At 44.4% G+C, this 15,454-nt stretch overlaps 1 protein-coding gene across 4 annotated transcripts in view; it reads left to right on the top strand.

The window, feature by feature from the left end:
- LOC110524325 (phospholipid phosphatase 2) overlaps positions 1–4,701 on the top strand; it is a 33,207-nt gene extending 28,506 nt beyond the window's left edge. For all 4 annotated transcript variants that reach the window (XM_021603864.2, XM_036978073.1, XM_021603865.2 and 1 more), the window contains 5 exons: positions 179–330; positions 507–769; positions 1,006–1,063; positions 2,148–2,324; positions 2,682–4,701. In XM_021603864.2, coding sequence (XP_021459539.1) covers positions 199–330; positions 507–769; positions 1,006–1,063; positions 2,148–2,324; positions 2,682–2,831 — 780 coding nt within the window. In that variant the 5' untranslated portion in view covers positions 179–198 and the 3' untranslated portion in view covers positions 2,832–4,701. The remainder of the gene's footprint in view (positions 1–178; positions 331–506; positions 770–1,005; positions 1,064–2,147; positions 2,325–2,681) is intronic.
- The last annotated feature ends 10,753 nt before the right edge of the window (positions 4,702–15,454 follow it).

Raw genomic sequence — 15,454 nt, forward strand, 5'->3', positions numbered from 1 at the left:
GAATTAATGAAAGAAGAAAATAAGAAAAGAACATTCTCATCCTGCTGGTTCAGGTGCTGGAAGGAAAAAAGTGTATGAAATGATGTCATCAATGGGAGCATATCAGTGTTGCGAACAGTTATAAAATTATCTGTTGAAGTGAATTAACGAGTTGCCTGACGTTTTTCTCTTCTCATAGCCGCTCTGCCCTTCCTCATCATGACTGTTGTGTTCCGGCCCTACCTGAGGGGTGTGTACTGTGACGATGAGGACATCAAGTACCCCCTCAAACCTGACACCATCACCCACGGCTTGCTGGCTGCAGTCACCATCTCCTGCACTGTCATCATTGTGAGTCCCTCCCTATACTTTCCTCGCTGAAACCTAGGTGAGCTAAATAATATCTACTACACTGATTACAGACCAGTCTCACAAACAGCCATTTCTATAAGCAGCCAGTGGACCAGATATTAGCTGTCATATTCGAGTGTTGCATGTAATTTAAGCCTCTTTCTCTCTTCCGATAGATATCATCAGGAGAGGCCTACCTTGTCTACAGTAAGAGGATCCACTCTAACTCTGAGTTCAACGGGTACGTGGCGGCACTCTACAAGGTGCTGGGTACCTTTCTGTTTGGGGCAGCTGTCAGCCAATCACTGACGGACCTGGCCAAGTTCTCCATCGGACGCCCTCGGCCCAACTTCATGGCCGTCTGCAACCCCAAGGTCTGCAAAGGCTACGTGCTGGATATCAACTGCACCGGCAATCCTCGGCACGTCACTGAGTCCAGGTAGTTACTGAAGTAGAGGGTGTCAGGGAAATATTGTTGATATGTGCAATGCTCAATGCCAGTGGTTAGTGCTGTACTGGAACCAATGCCTGCATACGCTGTAGGACTAGATCCAGGGTTGGTGACCACTGCTTTACACTATGGTAGAAAAACACAGAATACATCCACTGTGGCCTCTACACAGCCATGACAGAAAAAGGTTTTAACAACATATTTGTTTTCTCTCTATTTTCCAGGCTGTCCTTCTACTCTGGCCACTCCTCCTTTGGGATGTACTGTATGCTGTTTCTAGCAGTGAGTAAACTACACACACACACACCCTCATATTCAGCAGTCTCAAGGGGAGTCAATTGATGCAATGTCTCTCCATTTGAAACAGGATTCATGGGGAAAATATGAAATTCAGAATAGGACAGGATAGACAGATAGGGATTGTGCACATATAAGGGCAAGTCAGAAGTTCAGCTGAGGAATTTGGACACAAAGGCTAATGCCCTGCTGGACTGGACTGTTATTGACTGGAGATGAAGGCCCGTGTTCTGTTTCTAGTAATCCAGTTCAAGTGTGCTGGGCCTTGTCTATGGACAGACAGAGCAGGCAGGCGCCTCGAGCAGACAGCCGGCCCTCAATGCCAATCAAAGCAATTAGTCATTGTTTGGTCATGTCACAGGCCCTTTGATGTTCCCTAGTATACGTGATTCATATCTCCTTGTCCCTACAAGTGTCCTACAGTGTTGAATGCTGAGATAGAGTGTGTGTGTGTGGTAGGAGGGCATGCATGGATGCCAACTAACACACCTACTGCGGCAGGAGCCTGGTAGCAGCCCAGAGAAATGAGAGCGCCAGATAGACATTCTGGCAGCAACTCTCCTCTTCTGTGAAAAGGGTTTTCAGTCCGTAGGCATAAATTAGATCAACATTCAACACCTTTTCACGCTTTATGCGATTTTTAAGCATACCAAATCTGTTTTTGCTGGGGAGTTGATTTAGTATGAAAAGGCAAACTCTTTAAAGATACATTCTTGCCTTTTAAATGTTTGTCTACATGTACTGATGATGTGATGGTTAGCATTGTGAAATAGCTAAACAACATGCTTTCATATTACATAGCCAATTGAAGAATGGACTTGCACACTGTTTACATGAAAGAAACATTTACTAACAAATGCTGTGTTTCAGACATTCATTGAGGCATGATGGTAGGCTTAGTGTAACTGGGGCCAGTTTACAGTCAAATAACATTGCCTTATTTGGTAAGATGGTTCACTACAACACAAAAACCACAAATGACCTCAATCAGCAGTAAAGGCAAATTTTCTACAAAAACAGCTCTACTTATGAGAGAACTACAACATCTCCTCCCTCTCATTCTCTCTAGTTGTATGTCCAGGCGAGACTGAGGGCTAAGTGGGCAAGACTCCTCCGGCCCACAATCCAGTTCTTCCTTGTGGCCTTTGCGGTGTACGTGGGCTACACCCGCGTGTCTGATTACAAGCACCACTGGAGCGACGTTCTGGTGGGCTTCCTCCAAGGCGCTCTCATCGCCATCCTCAACGTGAGTGTTGCCTGCTGGCTTTTTATTGTTCCTAGTCCCCTGTTTTGATCGAACCTCTTTCAGCAACGCCTTTTGGAAGTCTCGGAGACGTGGGGGATACATATTGAAAAGCGAAGCCTCAGTTCGTATTTCAGACTTCTGTATGCAATTAGGGACCCTCCCAGACCCAATGTTTTATGATGTCTCTGGCCTGGTTAGAGAGCTGGAGGGGTTATGCAGCGCACTGTGTGTTCCTGTCAGATGTGGAGCAGCTGCATGGTGCCCTCCACAACCAGACATATACAATCATACTTTCTAGCCCTGCCCTTGGTCCTCTCACTCTGTCTGACCCACACTATGTCCCTCTTCTCTTTACAGGTGCGCTACGTATCAGACTTCTTCAAGCAGCGTCCTCCCCGCTGCTCCAGCCAAGAGACGGCTGAGAGCGAGGAACTGGAGCGCAAACCCAGCCTGCAGATGGCCGATGCAGAGCACAACAACCATTACAGCTACCCAGGGCCTGTGTGAGAGGGGCCAACCCAGGGGCCCCCAGACTATGTCAACCACTCTCACCACAAACTCCCACAAACCACTGGGCTGAGTGAAGGGGCTGCACACAATACCAGAACCCTCTATGGCCTGAGTGCACCAGCCCCTTTCCGAAGACATGTCTCCCTCTCCCCACGAATGGGAGAGGACTTTTTTTTTAATCATGAATGTTTATCATGGTTGATGTTCACAAACATTTTTTTGTATGTTTTTTTTTTTAACTTTATTTTACACAATAGATTAGGAGAGAGTACCAAACATTCACATTAGAAAGAAAGAGACTGTTCTCTGAGGAGATTAGTTTTAGTGCACCTTAGTCGGAGGAGTAATCTGAACTTCAGTGGAAGTTTGGGATTGATATGTTGAATGTTTCACCTATGTGACATGGAGTGCAGAGAGTTAGAAATGTTGTTGATTGTGTAAGCTTTCCTTGGATGTTCCAGAGTGATATACCACTAGATCACAAACAATCACTGCAAAAATTTGCCATAAAGATTTTAGCTTTTCAGTTTTTAGCTATGCCATTCTGGCTTCCCTATTTTTTATATAGAAATGTTTTAACAGTAACATTGCTCCTTCGGTTTGAATTGAAGGTATTTGGAAGGGCCTTCTCATTTATTTTCTATTATAAACTGGGTGGTTCGAGCCCTGAATGATATCATATATCAGACCATATACAATGGGTATGACAAAACCTTTATTTGTACTGCTCTAATTATGTTGGTAACCAGATTATAATAGCAATAAGGCACCTCTGGGGTTTGTGGTATATGGCCACTATATCACGGCTAACGGCTGTATCCAGGCACGCTGCGTTGCATAGTGCATCAGAACAGCCCTTAGCCGTGGAATATTGGCCGTATACCACATCCCCTCGTGCCTTATTGATTAATTATAGATTACTTTATTCTCACGGTTGGAAATGTCTATTATACCAGCGCTGTTCAGCTATTTTGCAATCACGATCACCCCTGTTAGCCACTATGAGCCACAAATACTGTATCTTCTAATATTGTGAAATTTTTCATACTGCATGGAGAATGCGTGTAAATATGCATGTAAGTACGTTGTTTTTTTCTCACATGTACATGTTCTCTGGCCCATATCAAACCAGTTCCTACCTGGACTAGTGCCCTTTAAGATTGCCACAAATGGATCAGATTCCAAGTTCACAACGCAAACCAGATGCCTTAACATGAGCCTTTAAGGGTTGTAAAGATACATCTTACCATTCGAGTCATTTGTTGCAAGCTGTTAATACTGTTCTGTGCAAAGTTCAAAGATTGGACTGGACTGATTGAGCTCATTTGTGAAGAAGTGCTCCTGTACACTGACTGTCCGGCCTGGCCCTGCTTGGCCCAGGAGGACTGACGACATATCAGTCAGCTGGTAGTGATTGTGAGGCTCAGAGAGCTGACTGAGAAGTGACCTGTGACTGTGGAATGGCAAGGGCCTCCTGCGGAGACCTGGTCCCTACGGACTTCCAGACTTTTAAAAACTGCTTTGAATTCCAGAAATGAGAACCACCTGGACCAGCTTCAGTGAAGTGTTGTTGTTGTGTATTACTGAATCCCCAGACCAAATTTACCCATGAAACAATAGTATGAAAATGTAATGGTGTTTGAGTCACCTCCAGGTTTCCATCATAAAAGGCACTCGGTTAGCCTTGTTCTGGGTGGTGTGTGTTTCATTTGTAATCAAACTATTTCCATTAGGATTGGTGCCTTCGAATAGGTCCTGGTTGGCCATTCTTTGTATGTCGAACATGATGCTGTTCTGTACATTCATCTAGCCATAGCTGTTTATGTATACACAAAAGGACTCTAAATAAATACCAAATATACATGAAGTTTCAATGTCATATTTTCATATTAACTAAACAGCTGTGTCAAACTGTGACCTGTCAGGAAGGTCTGGTTAGCTTTCATCAAGGTTTAATCTTAGATTTATGCATAATCTTGACACATTATTTGTCATGCATTCCATTCCACATTAAATAAGTTTGCATTCCAATGAACTCGGTCATTAGGTAATCAAATAGTTAGATACCACGCTGGTTTCACTCTTGCGACACATATTTCACAAGTATGGGATAGGTGGTGGGGCTTGTGAGTTGTCACATTGTTTCTGAGTGATTTAGATCGTGATGAGGATGGTATAATATCAGCGTGCGATCTTGTCTGGGCATACTCCAGCTAGCTTGAGTAATCATGATTCCCAGCCGTTCTCTCGATTATTTCAATCCCTCTGCACTGACATATGAGGTGGCATGTCTCACTCAGAAATTACGTTTTGGTTTAATTCACAAATGCACATAGTAACTTGTTTTCATCCATTGATAAAGGATTGGTATCTGCTTTAATGAGTATTGTTTGGAGAGAGAAAAGCCTGACCATAGAATTAAAATCCCTATGAGCCTGACATCCCTCCTTGTTGACAGTGGAATTCCCATGAGTAAGGGATTTCCAGTAGTTCTGCTACTACCATGGTTTTACTGTCTGATTTCCTGTTCTTGTGTGAGGAGGGTCTGTTTAGGGATTCTTCCGTGTCCTCTTCGCTGTTTGTGTGCACTTGGCCATGAGTATTTTCACTAGCCATTGTATCCTGTGTACATTAATGAGATGAATAGGGACGTAACAATCGTGAATGGCTGTTGGGTTTCTGTTGTTAGCTTTGTTTGTGATGGAGTACAGCTTTGGAGATGCTAACTATTCACAGGACACCTTAGGACGCTTCAACTGACATTTCCGGAGCATTTTGACATAGCAGTAGCAATATGAGGTTTCCATTTGATTTGTGCCTGAGAGCCCACAGCTTTGCTATGGCGTGGCGTGAATATAGCTCAACTGGGCATATCCATGATTTACGTGGTTCTAACTTTGAGACATCCTGTCGCATGGCTGATGCATAGCCCCAGCTCTGTCCTGCTTTACAAGTTCAGTACAAAACCCCCTTGACTTATCCCTGGCTTTTCAGCAAGACTAATTAAAAACAAGTGCCAGGGATTGGGAGAGGTCGAGCAAGACTCCCCTACCCCCTCATAGAGAAGGTCCGTAGAATGGGACGTCTCAACCAAAATGAACACACACATTTATATTGACATGAACATCAGACCCCAGGGACATTTTTGCAAGTCTTATTTGCAGCTCAAATGAACACCACTGTGTAGGTGAATGACCTTTGTGTGTGTGGTTCCTACCATGAAGCATGGAGGAGGAGATGTGATGGTGTGGGGGTGCATGGCTAGTGACACTGTCTGTGATTTATTCAGAATTCAAGGCACACTTAACCAGCATGACTACCACAGCATTCTGCAGTGATACGCCATCCCATCTGGTTTGCGCTTAGTGGGACTATCATTAGTTTTTCAACAGGACAATGACCCAAAACACAAGTCCAGGCTGTGTAAGGGCTATATAACCCTTACTATATAACCAAGAAGGAGAGTGATGGAGTGCTGCATCAGATGATCTCGCTCCACAATCACCTGATCACCCAATTGAGATGGTTTGGGATGAGTTGGACCGTAAAGGAAAAGCAGCCAACAAGTGCTCAGCATATGCGAGAACTCCTTCAAGACTGTTGGAAAAGCATTCCAGGTGAGTACCTCAAGCTGGTTGAGAGAATGCCAAGAGTGTGCAAAGTCATCAAGTTAAAGGGTGGCTACTTTGAAGAATCTAAAATCTAAACTATGTTTTTATTTGTTTAACACTTTTTTGGTTACTACATGATTCCAAATGTGTTCTTTCATAGTCTTGATGTCTTCCCTATTATTCTACAATGTAAAGACAAAAAATAGACAAAAATACAAAAAATAAAGACAAACCCTTGAATAAGTAGGTGTGTCCAAACTTTTGACTGGTACTGTATATACTGTATATCATTTTTTTCAGGATTTAGTCAATTCTCCCGCAACCCCATTTTCATATGAACCCTAGCTTGGGAACCACTGGGTTAGAGAAACCTCAGCTGTGGAAGTAATGAAGAAATCTGAGAGAGAGAATCGGCTCTAGCTGCAGTGTTTGGGACTGTGGCTGCACCTTTTTATTTTTATTTAATTTTTTTATTTCACCTTTATTTAACCAGGTAGGCTAGTTGAGAACAAGTTCTCATTTGCAACTGCGACCTGGCCAAGATAAAGCATAGCAGTATGAGCAGACAACACAGAGTTACACATGGAGTAAACAATTAACAAGTCAATAACACAGTAGAAAACAAAGGGGGAGTCTATATACAATGTGTGCAAAAGGCATGAGGTAGGCGAATAATTACAATTTTGCAGATTAACACTGGAGTGATAAATGATCAGATGGTCGTGTACAGGTAGAGATATTGGTGTGCAAAAGAGCAGAAAAATAAATAAATAAAAACAGTATGGGGATGAGGTAGGTGAAAATGGGTGGGCTATTTACCAATAGACTATGTACAGCTGCAGCGATCGGTTAGCTGCTCAGATAGCTGATGTTTGAAGTTGGTGAGGGAGATAAAAGTCTCCAACTTCAGCGATTTTTGCAATTCGTTCCAGTCACAGGCAGCAGAGTACTGGAACGAAAGGCGGCCAAATGAGGTGTTGGCTTTAGGGATGATCAGTGAGATACACCTGCTGGAGCGCGTGCTACGGATGGGTGTTGCCATCGTGACCAGTGAGCTGAGATAAGGCGGAGCTTTACCTAGCATGGACTTGTAGATGACCTGGAGCCAGTGGGTCTGGCGACGAATATGTAGCGAGGGCCAGCCGACTGGAGCATACAAGTCGCAGTGATGGGTGGTATAAGGTGCTTTAGTGACAAAACGGATGGCACTGTGATAGACTGCATCCAGTTTGCTGAGTAGAGTGTTGGAAGCCATTTTGTAGATGACATCGCCGAAGTCGAGGATCGGTAGGATAGTCAGTTTTACTAGGGTAAGCTTGGCGGCGTGAGTGAAGGAGGCTTTGTTGCGGAATAGAAAGCCGACTCTTGATTTGATTTTCGATTGGAGATGTTTGATATGAGTCTGGAAGGAGAGTTTGCAGTCTAGCCAGACACCTAGGTACTTATAGATGTCCACATATTCTAGGTCGGAACCATCCAGGGTGGTGATGCTAGGCGGGGATGCGGGTGCAGGCAGCGATCGGTTGAAAAGCATGCATTTGGTTTTACTAGCGTTTAAGAGCAGTCGGAGGCCACGGAAGGAGTGTTGTATGGCATTGAAGCTTGTTTGGAGGTTAGATAGCACAGTGTCCAATGACGGGCCGAAAGTATATAGAATGGTGTCGTCTGCGTAGAGGTGGATCAGGGAATCGCCCGCAGCAAGAGCAACATCATTGATGTATACAGAGAAAAGAGTCGGCCCGAGAATTGAACCCTGTGGCACCCCCATAGAGACTGCCAGAGGACCGGACAGCATGCCCTCCGATTTGACACACTGAACTCTGTCTGCAAAGTAATTGGTGAACCAGGCAAGGCAGTCATCCGAAAAACCGAGGCTACTGAGTCTGCCGATAAGAATATGGTGATTGACAGAGTCGAAAGCCTTGGCAAGGTCGATGAAGACGGCTGCACAGTACTGTCTTTTATCAATGGCGGTTATGATATCGTTTAGTACCTTGAGTGTGGCTGAGGTGCACCCGTGACCGGCTCGGAAACCAGATTGCACAGCGGAGAAGGTACAGTGGGATTCGAGATGGTCAGTGACCTGTTTGTTGACTTGGCTTTCGAAGACCTTAGATAGGCAGGGCAGGATGGATATAGGTCTGTAACAGTTTGGGTCCAGGGTGTCTCCCCCTTTGAAGAGGGGGATAACTGCGGCAGCTTTCCAATCCTTGGGGATCTCAGACGATATGAAAGAGAGGTTGAACAGGCTGGTAATAGGGGTTGCGACAATGGTGGCGGATAGTTTCAGAAATAGAGGGTCCAGATTGTCAAGCCCAGCTGATTTGTACGGATCCAGGTTTTGCAGCTCTTTCAGAACATCTGCTATCTGGATTTGGGTAAAGGAGAACCTGGAGAGGCTTGGGCGAGGAGCAGCGGGGGGGGGCGGGGCTGTTGGCCGAGGTTGAAGTAGCCAGGCGGAAGGCATGGCCAGCCGTTGAGAAATGCTCATTGAAGTTTTCGATAATCATGGATTTATCGGTGGTGACCGTGTTACCTAGCCTCAGTGCAGTGGGCAGCTGGGAGGAGGTGCTCTTGTTCTCCATTGACTTCACAGTGTCCCAGAACTTTTTGGAGTTGGAGCTACAGGATGCAAACTTCTGCCTGAAGAAGCTGGCCTTAGCTTTCCTGACTGACTGCGTGTATTGGTTCCGGACTTCCCTGAACAGTTGCATATCACGGGGACTATTCGATGCTATTGCAGTCCGCCACAGGATGTTTTTGTGCTGGTCGAGGGCAGTCAGGTCTGGGGTGAACCAAGGGCTGTATCTGTTCTTAGTTCTGCATTTTTTGAACGGAGCATGCTTATCTAAAATGGTGGGGAAGTTACTTTTAAAGAATGACCAGGCATCCTCAACTGACGGGATGAGGTCAATGTCCTTCCAGGATACCCGGGCCAGGTCGATTAGGAAGGCCTGCTCACAGAAGTGTTTTAGGGAGCGTTTGACAGTGATGAGGGGTGGTCATTTGACTGCGGCTCCGTAGCTCCGTAGATCCTGGTTGAAGACAGCGGAGGTGTATTTGGAGGGCCAGTTGGTCAGGATGACGTCTATGAGGGTGCCCTTGTTTACAGAGTTAGGGTTGTACCTGGTGGGTTCCTTGATGATTTGTGTGAGATTGAGGGCATCTAGCTTAGATTGTAGGACTGCCGGGGTGTTAAGCATATCCCAGTTTAGGTCACCTAACAGAACAAACTCTGAAGCTAGATGGGGGGCGATCAATTCACAAATGGTGTCCAGGGCACAGCTGGGAGCTGAGGGAGGTCGGTAGCAGGCGGCAACAGTGAGAGACTTATTTCTGGAGAGAGTAATTTTCAAAATTAGTAGTTCGAACTGTTTGGGTATGGACCTGGAAAGTATGACATTACTTTGCAGGCTATCTCTGCAGTAGACTGCAACTCCTCCCCCTTTGGCAGTTCTATCTTGACGGAAGATGTTATAGTTGGGTATGGAAATCTCTGAATTTTTGGTGGCCTTCCTGAGCCAGGATTCAGACACAGCAAGGACATCAGGGTTAGCAGAGTGTGCTAGAGCAGTGAGTAAAACAAACTTAGGGAGGAGGCTTCTGATGTTGACATGCATGAAACCAAGGCTTTTTCGATCACAGAAGTCAACAAATGAGGGTGCCTGGGGACATGCAGGGCCTGGGTTTACCTCCACATCACCCGCGGAACAGAGAAGGAGTAGTATGAGAGTGCGGCTAAAGGCTATCAAAACTGGTCGCCTAGAGCGTTGGGGACAGAGAATAAGAGGAGCAGGTTTCTGGGCATGGTAGAATATATTCAGGGCATAATGCGCAGACAGGGGTATGGTGGGGTGCGGGTACAGCGGAGGTAAGCCCAGGCACTGGGTGATGATGAGAGAGGTTGTATCTCTGGACATGCTGGTTGTAATGGGTGAGGTCACCGCATGTGTGGGAGGTGGGACAAAGGAGTTATCAGGGGTATGAAGAGTGGAACTAGGGGCTCCATTGTGAACTAAAACAATGATAACTAACCTGAACAACAGTATACAAGGCATATTGACACTTGAGAGAGACATACAGCGAGGCATACAGTAATCACAGGTGTTGAGTTGGGAAAGCTAGCTAGACAGTAGGTGAGACAACAGCTAATCAGCTAGCACAACAACAGCAGGTAAAATGGCGTTGACTAGGCAACGGGGCCAACAGATAAAACAAACAAGCAGAATAGAGTACCGTGATTAATGGACAGTCCAGCGTGCATCAGCTATGTAGCCAAGAGATCAGTGTCCAGGAGGCAGCGGTGGATGGGGCAGGGAAGCTGGACTGGCGAGTGTTATCCAGGTTAAAAAAACTAACAATGACTAAATAGCTTGTAGCTAGTTAGCTGGTTAGCTTCTGGGGGTTCTTGAGTGTGTACTAAAAATAAAAAATAATAGCGATTCCGTATCACATTGGGTGAGGCAGGTTTCCGGAAGGTATAAACAAGTTAAAAATCAAAAAGAGATAGAAAGTAAATATGGATCCAGTGAGTGTTTGGGACGCGGCGATTCAGACGGTTAGCAGGCCTGTGCTAACAAGCTAACAGTTTGTAGGCCCGGGGTAAACAAGGTAGCAGTTAGCGGACCGGAGCTGGACAAGCTAGCAGTTAGCAGGCCTAATTAGCAAGCAGGGAGATAGCGAGGGCTAGAGAGTTAGCCTTTGGGGGACTTCGCGATGGGGTGAGTCTGTTTATTCCTCTTCATGCGGTGACATCGATAGACCGGTCGTGGGCCCGGGTATTGTAGCCCAGGAGTATGCTACGGTGGTAGCACAGGTGCGCTGGCCGGGCTAGCTTCAAGCTAAGTGGGTGGAAACGCTAGCCAGGAGCAATCATCCGGGGTTGCGGTTTAGCTAGATAGCTAGTTGTGAAGATCCAGCTGAGAAATGTTCCGTTTGCGGTGGGAATCCGGGGATGAATCCGCGGATGAAAAAAATAAATAGGTCCGTTGTGCTCTGGTTAGAGTCGCGTTGTTCGAACTGGCGAGAGCTTTCCGAGCTAAAGGTTAGCTGATGACCGGTTAGCTGAAGACCGCTAGCACAGCTGGTGGTTAGCTGGCTAGCTTCAGTTGAGGGGTTCCGGTTCCGAAGTAAATATAAATACTTTAAGAAAAATAGCTACGTTGGGTGAGGCGGGTTGCAGGAGAGTATTGGAAGCTTAGGTTTAGCAAAATGTTTTGCAGAACACCTAATTCTGGTCAGACTCACACACACTGTGACGACCATGTGGTCCCAAGCTGGAATGCATGGGCAAACACTGGAGCATTTTAAAGTGCAGCTTCATATTGTCTCTTTTCGCCTTGGTCTACGTTGTTATTTTGCGGCTTCATTGGGCTGTGTCTCTGTTTATGTCCATCCATGCAGTTCATGATTCCAGTACTTGAGACGAGAAAAAATGTTTTTTGAAAAAGTCATTGAGTGCTTCTCACACTGTCAACAGACACTCAGTAACTACTAGCTGCTGTCAGTCTGAAACAGGACTGTATTGATCAAATGGCCCAGGTCAAAGGGTATCTTGGTAGGACCATTAGGCCAGTGCCCTTCCAAACATTTCACAGACAGTAGTCTGACTTACTGACAGCAGTTATAGTACTCGGACTACTTACTGATTTTGCTTTCTTCCCTCACTTCTGATACACATGAAATAATAGAAAGTCATTACAGCAGATTTGCTATTATTTTACTGAAAGAGATGAATTAACTCTGCAAAGAGTGTAATTAACACTCAGTGGTGTCTGATTGTCTCATTTTCACTTTGTGTAGAGTAAAACACTCAGAACTACGCCCATCACTGGTTGTTCCAGTTTAGATGGTTTAGGTAGTCTCTTTTATTAATCTTATTACCCCTGGCAGTCATTCTGAATGCAGGTTGACGGTGAATAAAAATGGCAATTGTTGGATATCCGCACTCTGGCTGGATTCAGATAGGAATTAAACATCACTTTACAAGCCAGCGTGATGTGACTTTCAGGCCTGATGTGGCCTGCAAAACAGGCATTTCAGGCCACTGTATTAGGGTAACAATAAAACATTTCAGTGTTTACCCTGATCATAGTCAATTTAACCCTGATCAGAGTACATGTATTTACTATTAGGCTATGAGTCAGAATACATTTGCAATGACACTGGTATGAGTAAACATTATTCTAAACCAGGGGTCTTCAACCTTTTTTTGTGCAAGGACCCTCTCCCAGGCAAACCTGCGACCCAGGGACTCCATCATACATTAACAAATGTCTTATTATCAGGTGAATGATAATGGCAAGGAGACGTAATCAATATTTTGAAATTAATAGATTTGGTAGATAGTTTTTCATCATTTTGACCTTCCCACATAATTGGAAGAGGTGTAAACTTTAAAATGGCCTATTTGCTAGAAAGGTAACTCCAAACACATTTTCACTGAGAACAAATTTTATCTGTGGCAGAGTTACATTTTCTTCAATTAAAGGTTAATTTACTTTGTAGTGTAGATGCCAGTGTCAGTTTGCCTGAACACTGTCGCTTTTCAATGTTGGCCTACCGAATAGCACAGCGGCATCATCAAGTCCAGCTGTGGCCGGGAGTCCCATAGGGCGATGCACATTGGCCCAGCGCTGGGGTGGAGGAGAGATAGCCAGCAAGGTTTCCTTGTCTCATCGTGCTCTAGCGACTCCTTGTGGCGGGTCGGGCACCTGCAAGCTGGCTGAGGTCGACAGACGAGCCATCGCTTCCTCCGGCGCAATGGCACGGGAAACATTCTTTTCACATCGTTACAAGGTGATTTTCATAGCTGGTTCCCACATGAAAAAATACTATTTTATACTATGGTACAAATACTGTAGTATTCACTGTAGTGTTTCTGCGGAAAGACTACAGTGAATACTGTAGTATGTACTGTAGTACTTACAGTTATAAAATAAATAATTTAGTTAAAGAAAACGGCAATATATACTATAGTAGATAACTAATATAAAATGAGATAACTAATATAAAATATACTGTGTCCGTCAAATGTATGTAGGTTCAGAACTTTTGTGAAACAGCACAGTTGAAAAATATATGACAAATAGAAATCAAACTGGATGGTCTTCAGAGATAGATGGGAGGGGTTGAGGGTAGCTGAAGGATGGGACTAAAAACATCAAAAGATAACTATTGTAAAATAGACTGTGTCTAAAAATGTATATATTTACAAGTGTTGTTGTCTATTAGTTTACTCCAATTTGGGAAGGGGTGGTAGGGTAAGGGGAAATAATAAAGGAAAATATATATGTTTTATAGGTCCAGTCACACACATTTCCTAGGTGGCAAAGGTACGGATTGTCGTAATGAGCGGACCAAGGAGCAGCGTGAGTATAGTTCCACATATTTTTAATCTCTGTGACACAAACAAAACAATAAAGAAACACCGAAATGTGAAGTCATGATGTGCACACAGGCAACTAAACACAAACAATATCCCACAAAACACAGATGGAGAAATGGCTACCTAAATATGATCCCCAATCAGAGGCAACGATAAACAGCTGCCTCTAATTGGGAACCATATTAGCACCAACATAGAAATAGACATACTAGAACACCCCCTAGTCACGCCCTGACCTACTACACCATAGAGAACCAAGGGCTCTCTATGGTCAGGGCATGACACTGATTGATTTTGTCTTTATTGGCCCCTCCCACCACCTCGTGACCCATGCGACCCCAAACTGTTCACATTCCTCTTGTTGGTGGAAAGAACATTTAGCCGTTTTTAAGCAAAATTCCTAAAATTTTACACATTTTGCCATGCGGTGGCGAGAACATTTTGCAGTTTTAAAGCTAATTTCCTCAAATTCTACACATTTTGACATGTCTTATGTGTGTTTATATGATACCTGACAGAGTCAACAAAATCAATGTGGGCCCCTGGGGGTCGAGGCCCCCATGGGCACATAATCCGGCCATGATAGCTACAAGATTTAGATAGCTGTTTAGGCTAATTCACATACCTGTAATATACTATAGTATTTACCTTAGCGTTTTTGCAGACATTACTATAGTATTTACCTTAGCGTTTTTGCAGACATTACTGTAGTATTTACTATAGTGTTTTTGTTTTATTATCTTTGACATAGAAGTGGAGGCTTCTCCTTCAGGAAACCATCTGTAGAAAAAGTAAAGAGCACATTTTCCGTAACCTATAGGTAAGACTGGGTCTGCACATATAGTTCAGCACTTCTACTCTTTCCTATAACCTGTAGGGAACACAATATATACAGTGCCTTGCAAAAGTATTCGGCCCCATTGAACTTTGCGACCTTTTGCCACATTTCAGGCTTCAAACATAAAGATATAAAACTGTATTTTTTTGTGATGAATCAACAACAAGTGGGACACATTCATGAAGTGGAACGACATTTATTGGATATTTCAAACTTTTTTAACAAATCAAAAACTGAAAAATTGGGCGTGCAAAATTATTCAGCCCCTTTACTTTCAGGGCAGCAAACTCTCTCCAGAAGTTCAGTGAGGATCTCTGAATGATCCAATGTTGACCTAAATGACTAATGATGATAAATACAATCCACCTGTGTGTAATCAAGTCTCCGTATAAATGCACCTGCACTGTGATAGTCTCAGAGGTCCGTTAAAAGCGCAGAGAGCATCATGAAGAACAAGGAACACACCAGGCAGGTCCGAGATACTGTTGTGAAGAAGTTTAAAGCCGGATTTGGATACAAAAAGATTTCCCAAGCTTTAAACATCCCAAGGAGCACTGTGCAAGCGATAATATTGAAATGGAAGGAGTATCAGACCACTGCAAATCTACCAAGACCTGGCCGTCCCTCTAAACTTTCAGCTCATACAAGGAGAAGACTGATCAGAGATGCAGCCAAGAGGCCCATGATCACTCTGGATGAACTGCAGAGATCTACAGCTGAGGTGGGAGACTCTGTCCATAGGACAACAATCAGTCGTATATTGCACAAATCTGGCCTTTATGGA

The sequence above is a fragment of the Oncorhynchus mykiss genome, chromosome 5 (assembly GCF_013265735.2).
Source record: "Oncorhynchus mykiss isolate Arlee chromosome 5, USDA_OmykA_1.1, whole genome shotgun sequence".
NCBI lineage: Eukaryota > Metazoa > Chordata > Actinopteri > Salmoniformes > Salmonidae > Oncorhynchus > Oncorhynchus mykiss.